This window comes from Pan troglodytes, chromosome 7 (genome assembly GCF_028858775.2).
Source record: "Pan troglodytes isolate AG18354 chromosome 7, NHGRI_mPanTro3-v2.0_pri, whole genome shotgun sequence".
Taxonomy (NCBI): Eukaryota; Metazoa; Chordata; class Mammalia; order Primates; family Hominidae; genus Pan; species Pan troglodytes.
The window spans coordinates 148,898,338-148,917,655 of record NC_072405.2 but is presented as its reverse complement, the minus strand read 5'-3'; the positions used below and the strand labels follow the sequence as shown (position 1 = coordinate 148,917,655).

Sequence of the window (19,318 nt, the reverse complement as noted above, 5' to 3'; positions counted from 1 at the left end):
TTGGGCATCTTTTCAACACAGAAGGGTGGCCATGGTTTAATGAATTCAGCCAAATTGCCTGAAGAACTAATTTTGAATCCTGGTTTCACCAATCCCAACCACACAGCAGTGAGCCAACATGGGGATTGCTCTTAATCTGTAACGTGGGCAGAGCAAGACCCGGGAGCCACTGTGGAGACCTGGTGGACTGACTTGATGCTGAAGCAACAGGAGGGCTCTCAGTCAGCCTTCATTCTTAGGAGCAGCAACCATCCATGACGTGCCTGTGTGTGCATTTACTGGGAAAATGCGATTTCCTATAAATTCACCCCAGGGGAAATAGCTGCATTGTAGCAACTGGGATGATATTGTACCTTATGCCATGTGAACGTATTTTAAATAACCTTTATTTATATGATTTCTGAATTCAGGACAAGGATTGCTTTGTGTGTGTGTGTGTGTGTGTGTGTGTGTGTGTGAGTGAGTGACAGAGTCCTGCTCTGTCAACCAGGCTGGAGTACAGTGGCACGACCTTGGCTCACTGCAATCTCCGCCTCCTGGGTTCAAGCAATTCTCCTGCCTTGCCCTCCCCGGTAGCTGGAATTACAGGTGGGAGCCACCATGCCCAGCACAGGGCTACAGGGCTCCTTATACCCATTTTTATAGATGAAGAAATTGAGGCACTACGTAGTGAACTGATAGACGTGAGATTTCAGAGCAAGTTATGGCAAAGCAGAGGCAAGACAGGTGGGACTCTAGATGGAGGGGTCGTGTGAGAGGAGGTCTGTGAAGGCCCAGGAGATGCAGGGTCAGCTCCTGAGCAGCCCAGTAGCACAGTTCCAGCAACTGCCAGGAATTCCCACTTTTAGACCAACTTAAGGGAAAATCTTACGGGAAATGAGATCCATAATGAAAGATATCTGTGCCGTTTCCTGATGTTGTCCAGAAAATTGCAGCTAGAAATTATTTTCTTACAAAGAGTAGTAAGCGCCAGGCATATGCTGAGTGTTGTGCTAGGTCTTGTACAAGGAAACTTCTTTAACCACCTAGTTAGAGCTCTCGGAGCTGGTTATCCATAGGACATGAAGGGAGTGAGCCAGGGTTTGAGCTCAGGCCCATCTCACCACAGGAGCTGTCTCTTTCACTCAAGCAAGGGAACTGTACAAATGGGGTCCAAGTTGTCAGGCTCAAAGTGAAGGTTTTCCAGAGCATTCTCTCTGTGTGTCGAGCACATACCTCCATAGGGTACAGTCAGTTGAGTAAGCTCTGAGCAGGGTGCTTTGGCACACATGTTGCATCAGATTCCTCATAGCAACAGACCATGTGTTGAAGGAGAGCCAACTATTGCCAAGGAGGGTGTGTCCTTATTTGCTTAAATATTGTAGGGTGTCGGTGTCTTCTTTTCTTTTTCTTCAGGGATCACGAGGCTTACCTGGATTTCCTGGCCCCCAGGGCCCAGCCGGCCGGGACGTAAGTACAGAGAAATGGCGTGGACTCAGTGAAGGCCCTTACATGACCCCTGAAAGCCCACCCTCCACCATCTCCTGGCCTCCTTTGACCATGTGGCCAACTTTGTAGCCCGGTTGAGGATTTCCAGGAAGCCCCATGGACATGCTTTTTATTTTTGCTCTTCTATTGAGTGTGGTTCATAATTTTGTATTATCCAGTTTTATTTCCTATGTTTGTGTTAAGTTTTCAAGATCTGTTCAACTCCTGGGTATCCCACACAATGTTCCCTAATTTCTTGGTCAATGTCTTACATACCCCAGTCAGTTCTGCTCGAATCAGGCACTGCCTTCTCCAGGGACTTGCCCCTGACCCTTCCCTGGAACGGCTCTCTCTTTTCCATGGAATTCCGCAGATGTATGTCATGCTCATTATGAGGATGTGTTCCTTCCCACTTTGTGACAATGACAGTCATCTCTTGTCTCCATTGTTTGGCCTTTGCTCAGCCATCTCTGAGCTCTAAGAAGGAGCCCCTGTGTCTTATGCATCCTCATGGTCCCTGGTGCCCAGCAGTGTGCCAGGCACATAGAAGGTACTTGATCCATACTCATTGACCAAATGGTAAATGACAACCATGAGTCCTTATAGGACAAAGGTGTCTGGCACTAGTAAGCAGTGGTATTTATTGCTTAGACATACAACTTTTCATCTCTGTAGTTTTAGTTCATTATAAGCAGGAACAACAAAATGTCCTTCTCTTCCTTGGGTTCTGTTTCCAAAGAGAAGGTTACTGTCTCATTCCTGCTTCAAAATATTACAATTTCACTGCTCCACTCTCAGCATTCTTATAGCCAGTCTAATAGGAGTATTTTTCTAGTTTTCAAAGCCATTCCTTCCACTTGTGTTTGGGAAAGCACTGGGAAAGTTTAAGACAGGGTGTGTGTGTGTGTGTGTGTGTGTGTGTATGTTTGTGTGTATGTATGTGTGTGTGTGCGTGTGTGTGTTTGTGTGTGTGTCTGTATATGTGTGTGTATGTGCGTGTGTGTGTGTGTATGTGTATGTGTGTCTGTGTGTGTATGTGAGTGTGTGCGTGTGTGTCTGTGTGTTTGTGTGTGTCTGTGTGTCTGTGTGTTTATGTGTGTGTCTGTGTATGTGTGTGTCTGTGTGTTTATGTGTGTGTCTGTGTATGTGTGTGTCTGTGTGTTTATGTGTGTGTCTGTGTATGTGTGTGTCTGTGTTTGTGTGTCTGTGTATGTGTGTGTGTCTGTGTGTGTATGTGTGTCTGTGTGTCTGTGTGTGTGTGTGCGTGCGTGCATGCACATGTTCTGTGTGCATGAGTTGTTTTTAGTTTTGTGTTTAGGACAGGAGTTGTGGGGGTAGTTCTAAACATTTGTCATTGTCTAATTCTTCCTGGGAAGCCATGGGTATTCAGCTGAGATTAGAAACCACGCATTTTTATTGGTGCCAATCCTCATGGTCTGATGATTTTTTTTTCCCACTGATTTACACTTAGCAGATAGAGAGATTGGCAGAGGGTGTGGGTAGAGTGGGTCAGGATCGTGTGCTTATCACAGTTAATGTTTTATTTCCTTCTTCTCTTAGGGTGCACCAGGAAATCCAGGAGAAAGAGGGCCTCCTGGCAAGCCGGTATGTCATCTTATGGTTCTGGATGAATATTGACTATCAGTCAGGGCGTAAGCAAGAGAAAAAATGCAACTCAGAAGGTTCAAGAGGTTTTAACAAAGGAACATTTGACAAAACTGTGGGCAGAAGAAACTAATATGGGATGTTGTGAGACTCAGAGATAAACTACAGTGGGAAGTCGTTACCACCATTAGGCCGGTTTTCAAAGCCCAGGGAGAGTAGAATGGTGAGAAAGGGATTGCACGTAGGAGCTCGGTCATGGGTCAACACCGCTGTCAGAAGGCTTGGCCCAAGGCCAGGAGGTAGGGATGTCTCCCACCCTCCAGTTTCCTAACAGTGCCTCGAGTTGGGCAGTTCAACTGCGGGCCAGCAGGCAAGCCAGCCCGGGACACATTCCAGGGGTTTAACCTCCCAGGCATGGAACAGGACAGAGAAGGGTGAAAAGTGGATCTGGGGTGAGCAAATGAGCAACAGCAGCACCCATTGCAAATCCCTAACTTGCCCGTTTCCTGGCACTTGACTGGGTGAGGTCAGCCTTCCCAGTTGCCATCTGTTTAACATGGAAGAAACGTTCTTTCTTGCCTCACAGTGAGACCAGGGGAATTTGTGAAAGGTTGCGGAGATGGGGACAGCCCTGAGTGTTGGTTCCTTGGCAATGTGGCCTCAGTCCAGCCCGAGAGTCCTATAGGCTTCCCTGATGCGAGGCACCCTCATCTCCTGGGACACCCTCTGACTGAGTTTCCAATGCCAGAGAAGCCCCAATGGTTTAGCTGAGTAGCCTGGCTATAGGTGGACCCTCTAGGGAAGGAGCAGTGGGGATGTGCTGGCCTGAGAGAGTGGGAGGCAGCTGTGCAGATGGAGAGAGAGATGAGTCCTTGGGAAGAAGCTGCCTAAGATGGAAGAGACAGCAGCAACCAAGACTGGGGAATCGCAGGCCTCAAGAGTGAGTTTTTAAGTCTGGTTTCAGAAAGTGAGATGCTCACCTGGGCAGAAGCTTCACCTTGAGATGGATCTGAGAGGCTGCCTCTCTCTTTTGTAAGCCTGACCTGCTACAAATTCCAGTTACGGACTCAAGGCTCAGACGTCCCTGTGGGTGTGGATGACCCCCCATCCCTTATCTCAGTTGGCGGGCACAGCAGAGACCTGGACAGGGATCCTGGTCTGCCATTAAGGGTCCTGAAACTTCTCACTGAACACCTTCCAATGACAGGAGCATAAAGTCTTGTTGGAAGTTAGGGACACCTTAATTACTCCTGTTTCCTCCCCTGTAGAGTCAGCTTTGCAACAGCCAAATAAACCTCACTTTATAATGAAGCCACTTCATTATCAAAGTGCAAAGCTCTGGTGAAGTGCAGGGAGAGTGAGGTTCAGGCCAGAAGTCAAGCGGGGGTTCAGATGACCTCTGCCAGATCTGGACTTTGACATCTCCCTGCAAAGATAGTGAAGTCAGCATAGTGCAGCTGACGATGTGGATAATCATGATTGTCTCTCAGGCGGTCAGCAGCAGAACAGAGAGCTGAGGGGAGAGAGAGAGAGGGAGAGAGAGAGAGAAGAGAGAAGAGAGAAGATCTGTTAGATTAACTGAACATACTCCTCCCGAATGGTCCCAAGTATGGCCCATTGGCTCTCAGGTCTCTCCGAGCTCACTAATCAGATAAGGCATGGTTGTCTCAGGGATTCCCTCATGTTCAGTGATTTCCCAGAAGGACTCACAGAACTCAGAAAAGCTGTTATGCTCATGGCAATGGTTTATTACAGCAAAATGATACAGATTAAAATCAGCAGAGGAAAAAGGTGCACAGGAAAGAGTCCAGGAAAGACCAATACAAGCTTCCATTTGTCCTCTCCCAGTGAAGTTGTGCAGACAGCACTCAATTCTCCCAGTCACAGTGTTGTGACAATACTCACAAAGTGTTGCAACCGTGGAAGCTCACCGGAACCTTGGTGTCTAGGGTTTATGTTGGGAGTCGGTCACACAGGCATGGAGTGCCCACATGGCTGATCTTCATCCTCTCTGGAGGTCAGACTGAGGTATGTGTCCAAGGCACCCACCATAAATCATATTGTTAGCATTAACTACCTGGCTTGACCCAAGAACACAGGTAAACAAAGACACTCTTACCAGGCAGGACATTCCAAGGGCATAGAGGTAATTCCCAGGAACCAGGCAGCAGCCTGGACATTTCTTTGGAATGTGCAGGGTTTGGACAACACTGGCCTGCTGAGCTAATTATTAATTACACAGTTCCATCCCTCAGTGGGTGGAGAGAGTGACCCAAAGTGTTTCTCCAGTGCTGCACCCACCTGGAGAGAAGCATAGAATTCCTGTTCCAGGATCCTCCTTCTGTGTCAGATTGGGTTCTCTGGAAGCACAGCCTGCAGTGGGGATTCTTGTGCTAGTGACTGATTGAGGGAATGCTCTCAGGAGAAACTTACGAGGATGGAGGGAAGCAGGACATGACAGGGGAAAAGACAGTAAAAAATGTGTGTTCAAGTCAAGTCTATTCCCTGCCTGATCCCACATGGAACTCTGGAGTGTGAATGGAACCACCAAGCTGTGCCACCTTGAGGCCAGGCCCAGCTCTTTTCACCCTGCCATCAGTCAGTTATAGGCTGTGTAACCAGCACCAGGGATGAGGATGCACCGAGAATGGGGAGGATCTAGGTAGGATGTAAACTGGCATCTACATCCCCACACTGTCCACTGTTCTCTGAGCCCATTGGGCCCAACAACAGGTGACATGAGTGACTGACTCATAGAAGGCAGAGATGGCAGTCTGCCATATCCTGAGTCCACCTTCACAAGGCCACCGCCTCCATCCACATGCTGGTCCTGTGTGTCTTTTGAGACTTGTGAGGTTTACAGAAATGAGTCACAGCAAGATGTTAATGAAATTGTATCCAAGACCACACTGTACCTAGACTGAAAATCCACTCCTCATTCTCTCTGCCTTTGTGACTGGTGCCCAGCCATTGTGTCTGATATAACTCACTCTAATTATGCAAAGGACTCAATGGCAATGTAAGAATATCCCTAGTAATAGAATGCCAGCAGCATTAAAATATACCAATTTGAACCATATGAACCCTTTCCTATTATTAACTTCCCAGGGGAAACATATACGGCTTGAAAATAAAACACCTTTCCCTTTTAAAAGTTTTAATAAATTGCTATAGCAAAGGTTGTCTTTTCTTCAGAGGACATCACTCAGATAACCGGGGAGGTCTTGGCCTTGGCTTTAGCCACTGCATCCTAAGTGAGCTTTCACTGCAGTGCGGATAATTCCTTGAGCACCTGCAATCTGATTTAATTCAACCCCAGTTTCTCTCAGTCCCTCTTTCAATAGCCCAGAGTGTTGATTGAATTTCTGAGCTTATCAACACACAAAACCCCACCAGCACGTTTCAGGCCACTGCAGCAGTTACCTTGAACAAACTCGTGTTACCTGTTTCATGGTTTTGCTAACCACAGGATGGCACCGAAAGCCCATGGGGTCAGGGATGGGGAAATAGCCTGAAAAACTGCCTTGGTTTCAGCCTTCCCAAAATGGCAGACTGGATTTGTAATTCATACACCTAAACTCAAACTTAATGAGGAGAAATCACCCACCATGCATTTAGTTGTTAAGTCTACCACCTTGCCTCTGCTGCCTGGGTCTTCTGGTATTCCTTTTTCTTTGCAAAATTTAGAATTTTGCAAAGTAGCACACCAGTCTCAAAGTCTTACCTAAGAATCCCTTCTTTCCTTTACGGTCTGCCTTTTAATTTCCATTTTCCTTCCTAGCCTTATGTTCCTTGCACCCAAATATTTTCTGAGCCTTCACCCCGTCTTGGGTTCCAGGATGGCTGTGGTTGTAAGAGACACGATCATGGCTCCAACTCACAGTGGGTTTGAGCATGAATTCATCCACCTGCAGACTCCTACCTACCTGTAGAGACTCTGTAATTACTCCTGATTTCTGAAATACCCTTTCTGGAATTAAAGACTTTTAAGCCATAATGACAAATGAAGTGTAAAATGCTGTTTCACCTGGGAGAGCTGAAGACATTGGCTTAAATTCATACTAGGTTGTGGATGACTGATAGTAACAGCTGTTGCTCATTTGGGATATCCACGACAATCCAGATTGCAAACAGTTTGCCGCTTTGCCTCCCACGGTACTCATATGACCTATCAGGTTTTGGTGGTCGGGGGGAAGAGGGAAAGCTGGGAGAAGAGAAGGGGCAAACAGAAGGAAAGTAGGGATGGCCAAAGGCCAAAGTCAGTCAGACTTGGTTAGGACTGGCAGTCTGTGCAGTTGCTGTCTTGGAGGAGTGTTCTTTCTGTGGCTCCCAGGCTTGGGACATCCACTGGGCTGTCCGTATCCCACGCATGGCGCAGTGTGTCACGTATTACGTCACACTTTAAAGGCCTTTTGCTTTCTGAAGATGCCTGGGATTTATTGTATATATGCATGTACGTATGTGTTTGTTTCTTTTTATTTTGACAGGGCCTCTCTTCACTACTGTCTCCAGGGGACATAAATCTCTTGGCTAAGGTAAAAGCATACAATAAATGTGCATGTGTTTTGAAAATGGTGATGGCAGGATTGGAGATCTTGATAATAAGTTGGGTTTTTTTTTGAACAACTATTTTGTAGTATTAACGATAACAGCAGTGCCATTAGTTGACAACTCAGCATGTGGCTGGTGATGTGCTAAATCCCCCTGTCCAACACAACAGCCACTGGCCACATGCTGCAATCTAAATGGAAACTAATTAAAATTAAATACAGGCCAGGCACAGTGGCTCACCCCTATTATCCCAGCATGTTGTGGGGATAGCTTAAGCCCTGAGCCCAGGAGTTTAAGACCAACCTGGGCAACATAGAGAGACCTGATCTCTACCAAAAAAAATGTTTTTTTAAATTAGCTTGATGTGGTGACATGTGCCTGTGGTCCCAGCGACTCAGGAGGCTGAGGTAGGAGGATCACTTGAGCCTGGGAGGTAGAGGCTGCAGTGAGCCATGGGCATGCAACTGCACTCCAGCCTGGGTGACAGAGCAAGACCCTGTTTCAAAAATAATAAATAAATGCAATTAAAAATATAGGTGCTTGATCACTCCAACCTCTTTCTTTACACATACTTAATAGCTGCATGTGGCTGGTGGCTGCCTTATTGGGCACTGCAGATATAGAGCAGAGCATTATTTGGAGCTATGCTGCACTAAATGTTTAATGTGCCTCCCTTATTTAATTTTCACAAATATTCTATGGGGTCAATACTATTTGTTGTGTTATTCAGCATATAAGAAGCCTGAGATACTGTGAGGGTCAATGAATGGAATGGAATAGAATAGGACATCCTAAGAATAAAATCCTTTCTCACTGATACCGGAGGCTGGCCTTTAACCCAGACAGGACTAACTCATGTTCTCAAAGGAGGGCCAGTGGCAGAGTCATACAGCCTGGACCTGGGTCCTGCTGGGCCGAGACCAGAGCACAGGCTCAGTGAGGTGATGTGGGCTGTTGGGCCTTTTATCCAGGACAAACTCAGATGTGAGTGCAGACTTGACTGGTTTCTAGAACCACATTTGCTTTTCCCACGAGAGGAAAAGGTCCTGAGAGGTTGAACATAACTCGGCCAAGATAGAGCACGGCGTGGCTGGAGTTACACCTGAAGGCTAAATTGCACAGGTGCCCAGGTGCCTGACCAAGGACCTGGGGTCTTCAATGTTGAGAGCTGCGAAAGGCTGTGAACGAGGGAGAGAGAGGTAAGGTCTATACTTCAGAAAGAACAGGCGTGCTGCAGCAAGTGAGGAGGCCCCTTCTGCTGTCTGTACTTCAAGCCTCTTCGTAACTCCGGGTGAAGGGTCGATACTGCATTTTGTGTGACTGGTCCCTTCCTTCCCTCTTGTTCTCTAAAAGACACTGGGTGATTTCAGAAAATACCTACTTCATACATGAAGCCAAGGGAGGAAAACGAAAGAAAAAGAAAACCTTCTCGGAAGTCTGGGGCGTTCAATCTCACTGTAAATTGAGATGCCTTGATGGGAAAATTACACCTTTTATTAAAAAATAAGTAGCAGAACAATCTTTACCAGTTTTTGTTGACAAGTGCGGTAGTTTTTTTTTTTTCCACAGTCAAGGACATGACAAGAAATCATTACCTATTGATTCAATCTTCTGTTTATTACAGGCTTTTATTAGCCTGGATTCTTTTTCTTAATTCCCTCACTCTAGAAGGAGCTAGGTTTTCATCAGCCACCAGCCATCTCCACCCCCGACCCCTCACCCAGAGGATTTCAACCTCAAGATGTCCCAATCTTTATGTCAATAATAAGAGTGAGCACTGAAATGGCCAAGCATCATTCCTCACGGCCATAGCACTGAGACAGATATTTAGTCAAATCAATATTTCCTCACTATGAAAGGATACAGCTGTGCTCATCAGAGCAGCTGGAAACCCCAGAAGGAATGCAAGCGCCTACGTGCAGGGTAGCCTGTGGAGACTCACTGGTCCCACAGAGCTGAGCTTTGCCTGGAAATTCTATAGTCAACAGCCTGGGATGAGTGGATTTGGCCAGGTCTGGGGAACAGACTATGTTCATCTTCCTGTTTTGTGCAGTCACTGGCTGTCATCTCGATGTTGTAAGTTAGAGTCTGCTGGTCTAGTCTAGGTGGCTGGTGGCAGATGTCTCCCCTGCTGAGACATCTTGTATTACAGAATATTTTTCTCTGCCCCAGAGGGTTTTATAACTTCATATATCTCTGTCTGATAGTTGGAGAACTGACTGGGTAATAAGTTCTAAGAGTCCCCGTTAAATGAATGTCCATAGTTGGATCTGTGCCCAAGGAGGTCATCTTAAAATGGTCTCCATTACCCTTGCAGAAATATTATATTATTAAATCCTCAAAAACAGTCCTGTGAGTGGTTTCTGTTGCTATCTGCATTTTACAGATGAAGAGGTTAAGCATAGATGGGCAAGACACTTGTTCAAATCACAGACCTTGTAGTGGTAGAACCAAGACTCAAACCCAGTGAGACCAACTCTGAAGCCTTACACGTAGCCTCTCTACTATCCGATTCATCTTTACATGAGCCAGAACTTCCTGACAGCTATCTGATGAAGTCCAGGCAGCTAGTGAGTTCTCTGCCTGTCACATAGAGATTTGGAGGTGAAGGCTACACAACTCTTTGGTAGGAATATCATAGTGAGGATTCAGATGTCCAGTGAGAAGGTGGATGAAATGACCTAGAGGTCATTTCCTCTCCTGGGAAGCAATGACTGTTATTTTCTCCATGTAGTAAGCATTTTTTTGAGTGCTTACTTGGTACTTCAAACCACACAAAGTATAGTATTACATGCAATGACCTAACAAGCTGAGTTTGTTGAAAATAGTTCAGACCGGCGGGGTGCGATGGCTCATGCCTGTAATCCCAGCACTTAGGGAGGCCGAAGCAGGTGGATCACTTGAGGCCAGGAGTGCAAGATCAGCCTGGCCAACTTGGGAAAACCCCATCTCTACTAAAAATACAAAAATTAGTCAGACGTGGTAGCACATGCCTGTATTCCCAGTGCTTGGGAGGCTGAGGTGGGAGAATTGCTTGAATCTGGGAGGCGGAGGCTGCAGTGAGCCTAGATCACACCACTGCACTCCAAGCTGGGTGACAGAGCAAGACTCTGTCTCCAAAAAAAAAAAACCAGAAAAAGAAAAGAAAATATTTTAGACCAAAGGAAGGGGTAGAGACTAGAGGGAAAGAACATTAATAGATTACATGCAATGAACCCTGAAATATGCTAGGCACTTTGTATGCATTATTTTATTTAAATTTCACAACAATCTCCTAAAGTAGGAGAATGATCCTTTTTTACAGGTGAGGAAATAGACTCAAGAAGATTAATTGACTTGCCTGAGATAACTCAGAAAGCCCAGAGATTGGGAGCTAGTATTGATGATCACGGTCATCTGATCTGCAAATGGGGCAAGGCCACAGATTTAGGGGGGAAAATAAACAAAACCGTAATGGCACATGTAGCAGCTAAAAATCACTATGCTTTCACTCTGTGTCAGGACAGTGTCAGGCATTTTCCATTAATTGTCTCATTTATCATAAGACTTTGACATCCCCATTTCACAGATAAGGAGACTCAGGGAGATGAAGCCATGATTCCAGGTGGACAGAGGTTCAAGTGGCGTATGGGCAAGCCCATTTGGTTGGAAACACAACCCTATCCAGTTTCAATACATTCAGAGAAAGTGTGAATTGCCCTCTGAGCTGGAGTTCGGTGCAGGGCCAGGAGGGACTGGGGGTGCTCCCAGGAGCTCTGGAGCCAAGGTGAGCATCGTAACACTGCAGATTGGGGTGATCTCACCCTATGCTCACTGGATTCCAGAACTGGGTCAGTGAGTTGAGTCTAGCTCCCTCACAGGTAGGTCTGGGTCTCCGACAGCTCTGGTCTTCAGGAAATAATCCTGCATAGTATGCAACAGGCCCAGGTTGAGAGCCCTGCCAGAAATTAGAAAGAAATAGGAAAGTCGTAAGATTTTTGTATTACTCAGGTATAATCTTTTTATGTTATGGATCCCACTGCAAAGAATGGCTTCCTATCACCAGGGCACCCTTTAAGTCCAGAAATATCTCAGTGGCTAGAATTTTTGGTGTCATCAGGCTAGTTGCATTTGCATCCATCCATCCATCCATCCATCCATCCATGCATCCATCCGTCCATCCATCCATCCACAGTTGCAATGTTTCATGGATGCATCTCATCTTAGGGTACAATAAGAGAAGGTCTACAAATAAGCGAGCTCCTTTCAGCTCTGCTACTCTTTCACGCAAAGTACAGTTATCAAAAGCAGCTCATCTAAGTAAACTGAATATCTCATACACTCTTGCTTTATATATCCCAGTATTTAACTCTTCCCATCCTCCAAATAATCCAATCAGCTTTGCAAACTAACCACTAAAAGAAGATGGCACAAGTCGCCAGAATGTCAGGTGGACAGTTAATTGGTTGATCGGTCAGTCAGTTGGTTAGTTAGTTGGGTTGCCTGATTCATTCATTTATAGCACTCATGCCCGGTGGAAGAATATTTGCTATGAATTTGGCAAGCAAAGATAATTCTACCTCTGTCCTCTGAGTGCTTACACCTTCTGTTTGCCTGGTGGAGAGAGGATGGAATAAAAGACCATTCCAACAAGAGACTAGTACTTCAGTAGTGAGGATTCCTGAGATTTCTGGGAGCAGGAAGAGCCTGTCCCCATCCTGAGGCAATCAGGAAGGCTTCTTGGAGGGGGAGACTTCTAAAGAATCTCCAAAGACTGCGTAGGTGAAACAAGTAAAAGGAAGGTGGGCCATTCAGAGATGCTTTTGTGATGGAAAAACTTTACCATCCTGAAATTGGAGACCAAGAAGAAAACAAAATCACCTGCAGCTTCACCTCATGGACTATGAACAGTGCAGCTTCCAAGTATTTTTGCAGGTGCCTTTGGTGGGGCTTTCAAAAGACCATAGTTAGTGCATGTATTTGTGTCAGTTGACAGTGTTGAACTGAGAGCTCTTCAAGACACACACTCACTGTGGTCCCAAACTTAGCACAGTGCCTGACACATAGTAGGTGGCTTTCAAGTATTTTTTCAATGAGTGAGTGACTGAGTGAATAAATAAACTAACAATAATGGCTAAATGTGTGGGCATTATCTATCTATATGTATCTGTGTATCTGTGTATCTATCTATCTATCTATCTATCTAATCTTTCTTGAGAGTATTCTAAGTGCTTTACTTGTGTTATCCATTAAACTCCGATCACAAGGAGGGAGGCAGGGTGGATGAGAGGGAGGATTAGAGAGAAGGCCATGGAGGGGGCAAACCAAGAGGCAGGTGGATGAGGCAGGCTGGAGTACAGTTAGGTGAGTTTTATTTGGCGCATAGTGTGCTCCAAACTATAAGATCCAACTAATCAGAAAACACATGCTCTGGGCTCAGAGGACTTTAAATTTACTCGAGGAGCAATATTTACCTGCCTTAAAGAAGTAGAACAAAGCCCAATTCCAGGGAACATTTATTAAATGCTTGCCTTGGGTAAAAAATAAAGCTAAGCATGGTCAGAGTCGGCATTGTATCACAGAAACGAAGTCCCAAGGGTGTGTGCCTGTTGCCTTGTTTATCCTTCTTCCTTGTTCAGAAACCACTTGATGGGCAAATGCAGAACAGAGAATTCAGCTCCCAGCTTGGCCTCTAACATCAGGGACAGAGCATGCTATTTTTAGTAATACTAAATGTTTGTATTAAATCTGCACTGTTAATGTTTTCAGCTGCTCACAGATCATTTTACAGGGATTTTTGACATCATTTCCTCAGGCTATCCTTCCAGAAGTCTGGGTGGAAATAGGGGGAAATGGAGGAATATCCAGATACGTCAGTGCTGAAACCTAACTTTTAGTTAAGAAAGGGAAAATGCAAAGTTTAGACACAAGAGTATTTGGATCATGACTCAGTCCACCTATTTGCTTTTCTATCTTCTCTGGTATTTAAAAACCAAATCTCCATCTGGAGAGGTAGCAGCCAGGGCTACTTTGCTTTGCTTTGAAACTGTATTTGCTAGTCATTCTCTCTTTGTCCCCACCTCTCTCCCCACTCTCAGGATGTGTGCAATGACTGCCCTCCTGGCCCCCCAGGCCTCCCTGGTCTACCAGGTTTTAAAGGGGACAAAGGTGTCCCAGGAAAGCCAGGGAGAGAAGGCACAGGAGGGAAAAAGGTAAGGAGAAAAGGGGAAACTCGATTTTTATCATTAGAATGAAAATATCATTCTGGAGATCTCAGTATTGCCCCATCTGCCTCTGAAGGTGTTCAGGGTTTGAGGGGTTCAAGATTCAAGATAGATGAGGAGTACTGGGTTGTGAGATATAGCTATGGAAATGGTAGGAAGTGGGTATCTATGGGTCTTTGTCACTTTAAGAAGATGTTGATTGTGACTTTCCAATACATGCTGACACCTGGAAACATACTCATTCAATTACATTCCTTTCCACCCTGTCTTTCTCCCTTCCTTTCTTTTGTCATCCAACAACTTTTGCCTATCTACTATGTAATAGGCACCAAGATAGGCACTTCAGACTCATAGATCAATCAATGGATCCATCCATTCATGCATGCATTCAATCCCTTGTCATTACCTGTTTATGACACCCCATTACATGTGTCTTATATGTCAGTCAACATGTAGACAATGGGGAAGTTCAGAAGAAAAAGGCTGAGACCCTATTCTAAAGGAGTTCATCGTCTGTCCTGGAGCAAAACAGAGGTAGGGAGTTTCATGGGTGCTGGGGAAATCGAATTGAAAACAAAATCTCCTCCCAACCCAGAAAACTTCTTCACAAAGGTGGAAGAGAAAGAAAACCATTTTAATATTGAATTACATTTAAACTAGAATATAATGTGCATTACAGACAATCTGCTAAGAGATGGTAAGGACAGGAAGAAATCTCACTCTTTTATATAGCTAAGCAGATAAAGTCCATTACAGACATTTTCTCAAGATAAGCAATAATTAGTCCTCAAGTAGGAGGTCTTGACAGTGCTATTTGTCACATACGTTCATCTTAGATTCACCTGGTAATTCAGATGGCCCTCCATCTTAGCTAATTGGCTTTATCCAAAGTGAAAATAAACTTCTTGCATCTTTATGTAAGAAGATAGTGTTGCAACTTGGGGAGATACCAATCCCTAGATATTGGGAGATAGTGGTGGATCTTCCTTGCTGATCATGTTTCACAGAGATGGATCCTAACTCCTAGAGAAAGACATTCCTGGGTCATCAAACTGGAAAAAAAAAAAGCCTTCTTTGCCTTTTAAAAGGATTTACACACATTTCAAAGAGACAGATAAAGAACTGACAATGATCTGTTTTCTAAAGTAAATGCTTTAAGAAAAAGTCTTAGGTGAGATTCTCTTTCTTTTCAAAAAAGAGAGAGTTAAGCCTCTTATTTGTGGTTTGTATTTTACCCATACATGGTACAGGGAATACAAACACAGATGTGAAAGATGACCTTTATTCTGACTCTCTGAGCCTTAAGCAGTGCTTGTTCCCTTTCCACCAGCTCAGCTATGCAGGATATTTGAGCATAGACCCCGTGGGCATGCCACAGTCCTCGAAATTTCTCCATACACTCTGGAACCCTGGAAGGAACAGGGGCCAGTCCTAAAGCTGATTTGACTAAGAACAATTTCACCTAATTAAATTCTCCTGGTGATCAGCTTATTAAAAACAGGCCTTTATTTGATTTGCAGCATTTCTTGTATCATGTTTTATCAGATAGTAAATAAACATGTTTGAATGTACTTACATCCATGTCATGGGTCTTTCCCATTGCCTTAATTTTAAACAGCTCAGAAGATCATTTAGTTCATTAAGATAGATGGGTCTTTAGGAATTTATTCCAGGAGTCTTAACCTCAAAGATTCTTGATATCAGTGCAGAGGCTGTCAGGGTGGCATTTCTAAATCACTTAGGGAGATGTTTAGATCAGTCTTTTCCAGACCTTTCTACCACAGTTGCTTTGCATCAAATCACTGGAATGAGGCTTGTATTCTGTGTGTTTACTGCAACTACTACACAGTGATTCCGATGTTCAGAACCACTCAAGGTTCCACAACTTCTGGCAGGACCTGGCAGGGGGCCGCGAACCCCCACCCTCCCACCTGGGTAGTCCTTTCTCAGAGTCAAGCAGCTGACACTCCAGGTATTACAGAACTTAGAGTGAAAATAACCATAAGAAAATGGTTATGAAAGTAACTATAAAGAACGTGCAATGTGTGCCAATATAATTATACATGCACATATATTTATAAAGCACAAACACGCACACACAAATGAGATCCTACGTAATTCAGACTCTATTTCTTAGTGCAGCACACTTTTTCTGTCTTCTCAACTGTATTAGTTATCTATCACTACATTACAGATTGCTCCAAAACTTAGTGGCTTAAAACAACAAATATTTATTATCTCAAATTTCTGGGGCAGAAATCCAAAAGTGGTTTCGCTGGGTTGTTCTGGCTCAGGTCTTTCATGAGGCAACCCTCAAGCCCTGAGCTGCAGTCATCTCAGGGTCCATCTGGTAGAAGATCCCCTTCCATCCAGGTTCACTCTTGTGGCTGTTGATGGAGACCTCAGTTCCTTACCACATGGGTGGGCCTCTCTGCAGAGCTGCTTGAGTGAGATCAAGACGTGGAAACTGGTTTTCCCCAAAATGAGTGGTTGGATAGAAAAAGTGCAAGGTGGGGGGCGGGGGATGGTAGCAGGCCAAGGTGGGAGTGAGCCATCTTATACCCTAATCTCAGCAAGTACACACCATCACTTCTGCCATGTCCTGTGGGCCATACAGACCAACCCTGGAACAAATGGCAGGACAGCTGCTCCAGGTTGCAAATATGGGAGGCAGGGGCCATCAGGCTATCTTGGAGACACACCAGCTAACCATATTAATGGTGGGTCATGCCATGGTTGCACAGCCACACTCAGTACTACCACTTGCCTATACCCTTTGCTCAGACAGGCTAGGGGCAGGGGTAGCTGACGGAAGTCCCAGTGGAAAGTCAGTGAATGGAGGTGCGAGGCTGGTGGCATGGTGATGACCCTGGATGTGGGCCAGATACTCATTCTTGTTTTCTTTTTTTTTCTTGTATCCCTGATACAGGGAGAGGCTGGGCCTCCAGGCCTACCAGGGCCCCCAGGAATAGCTGGACCACAGGTCAGTGAGACTTCATAACCATCTGCATGGATCTATTCTGCTCATCTCAATGGTTAATCTCAATTTAAGGAAGAGTGATGGCCAGTGTAAAGGAGTGGTTTTAAATCAGAAAACCCCTGTTCTAGGTCTAAGCATGGCACTGACTATCCTATTGACCATGGGCAGGTCACTTCAATGTGTGGAATCCCAGTTGCTCATTTACAAACAACTGCTTGTTGGAAAGTATGAAATGCATGGAAGAATTGGACTGTGTGGGACCTACTGGTTAAGACATGAGTTTTGTGGTCAGACGCCTCCACTTAACTCCCAGTAATGACAAAAATACAAATGGTGTCAGATATTTGTTAAAATGGAATGATATGATACATAAAAAGGACGTGGCACTCAGTTGAAAAATACTAGGAAAGTGCTTTTTGAATGGAAGTGAGCACTGTTATTCTCATGTGAGTGATAAGGCATCTGTCTAAAAGCAGCTCTGTGGCTCTGTGGTTTCCCAAAGCCAGGGAGGCCAGCCTGAGAGAAAGGGGGGTATAATCTCAACCCCAAAATAGGCAGGGAAGCTCTCTGGCTGTCAAAACAAGTGTTCTGGGGCTGGGGCTGTTTGAGCTGTTGGTGGTGTTAGTATTTAGCTCTAAGAAGAAACTGCCTGAGTGCTGGTATGGGAACAGATAGACCCACACCCTCATTCCCTTCCCGCTGTCATTGGTGCTCCCCAGAGTGTGCTCCCTTATCTCTTGTGGCCTCTGTGCTGCTGCAGAATGAACACCTTCCCCACCAACACTCAGGGCCAAATGTGTCCCTGTGTCTCTTCCTGAGGCCTGACTGGACATAGCATGCCTCATCTGGTAGAAGAGGTGGCATAAAATTGTCACTAGGAGAGAAAGCTCAGAAGTCAGTCCTTGGGGTTAGAATTCCATCTCAGCTGTGTGACCTTGGGATAGTTTCTTAACCTTTCTGGCCTTTTGTTTCCTAAAATTAACTAGGGACTATGAAAACTATGAGCCTACAGGCTTATTACTGGGCCAACTGTGGGCAAAATGCTCCCATCAGTGCCTGGTATATTGTATCAACTGAAGAATGACAAAGTATGGCTGTTGTGATACCTCAGTTGTTGTCTCCTTGGTTGAAAAGAATTTAAACAAGAGACACACAGCAAAGGAGATGCAACATCGAGTAATTTATTGCAAAAGAAAAAGAATACTTTGAAAGTTAGGGCAGAATAGACAGTATGCCTGAGAGAGAGAGGATTCAGGGTGGGCTGCTCGTAAGGATGAGATAGCAAAGACCAGCATTAGGGAGACTCCCTTTATGGGAGACTTACATGATTATTCATAAAGAGGTGGGAAGAGGCGTTACTCATAAGCGTGTTCTGAGTGGTCCTCTGGCTGTACATGTGCAGTAGCTGTACATGTTTGTTCGTACGTCACATGTCTCATTAGCATCTTAAATCTCCACCCAGGGGTATGTTTTTTACCATTATAATGAGCGAAGCGTCAGTTTGAGGATGGGCAAAATCAAAGTGCACATGCTCTCTAGAGGGGAAAGTCCCTGCTGAAGATAGCTTTGCGTGGATGAGCTCAATTATAATGTGAATGCTGAGGCTTATTGTGTTGCTTGTACTTACTGTCACCACGGTTGCTGCATCCCAAGAACATGATTACTTCCTTGACTACCTGTCCTGTCTCAGGTCCACAGACTTGGAAAGGAGATCTTTATTTCTCACATAGGATTGCACTTGCAGGCTGTCCATCCCACAGGCTGGGAAGCATAGCCTCCAGCAGAAACCAAGAGCAAGTGCCTCAAGGGAAGGGTAAAAGCAGCAGGAATTTATGCTGAGCAGGCTGGCCAAATGAATATATTTAAAAAGCTATAGGAGAAGTCATGAATCTTTACGGAAGGAGAAACATGTGCATGGGAAATTGAGTTTCATGCCTCATAATGGGTCATGTGTTCAAAAAATGGCAGCATTAGCATGATCCAAGGGTGGAGTTTTTAAAGTTTTGAAACCTCTGACATCAAAAGGTGAAGCAGAAGACATGAAAGCTTTTGACTACACATGCTCTGTGAGTTAGCCAAAACTGGTCCAGAGATGGTGGTCAGGCTGGGAACTCAGTTTTTAAGGATTTTCTGGGTCTCCTTGGCCAAGAGGGGGTCTGTACAGTTGGTTAGGGGGCCTAGGATTTTATTTTTATTTCTCAATTGTAAGTGCTCATTTGACATTAGCTTTTTTAGCCCTTGTGCTCACAGTGGTGGCAGCCGCATATTTAGGGTGAGGATTTGGGAATAAAATTTAAGAAGCCAAAAACCTCAGCAACCTAGATAAATAATACTTTAATGCAATATTTTATAAAATTTAAAAGTAATGCAATCATTTCATGAGGAATAAAATATCAAAATTTAAAATAAAGACATGACCCAACCCTCCACTTGAATGACCTACCTAACTTACTTCTGCCAAATTCCAGCAGTGTCAAATACCTGTGTTCATTTACATTTTGATATTTCAATC

General features: G+C 44.9%; 1 protein-coding gene across 2 annotated transcripts in view; it reads left to right on the top strand.

Annotated features, from left to right (window-relative positions):
* Nucleotides 1–19,318, top strand: part of COL22A1 (collagen type XXII alpha 1 chain) — a 326,455-nt gene that overhangs the window by 251,417 nt on the left and 55,720 nt on the right. For both annotated transcript variants that reach the window (XM_003311931.6, XM_063817403.1), the window contains 5 exons: nucleotides 1,396–1,449; nucleotides 3,028–3,072; nucleotides 7,560–7,607; nucleotides 13,701–13,814; nucleotides 16,756–16,809. In XM_003311931.6, the coding sequence (XP_003311979.3) occupies nucleotides 1,396–1,449; nucleotides 3,028–3,072; nucleotides 7,560–7,607; nucleotides 13,701–13,814; nucleotides 16,756–16,809 (315 nt within the window). The remainder of the gene's footprint in view (nucleotides 1–1,395; nucleotides 1,450–3,027; nucleotides 3,073–7,559; nucleotides 7,608–13,700; nucleotides 13,815–16,755; nucleotides 16,810–19,318) is intronic.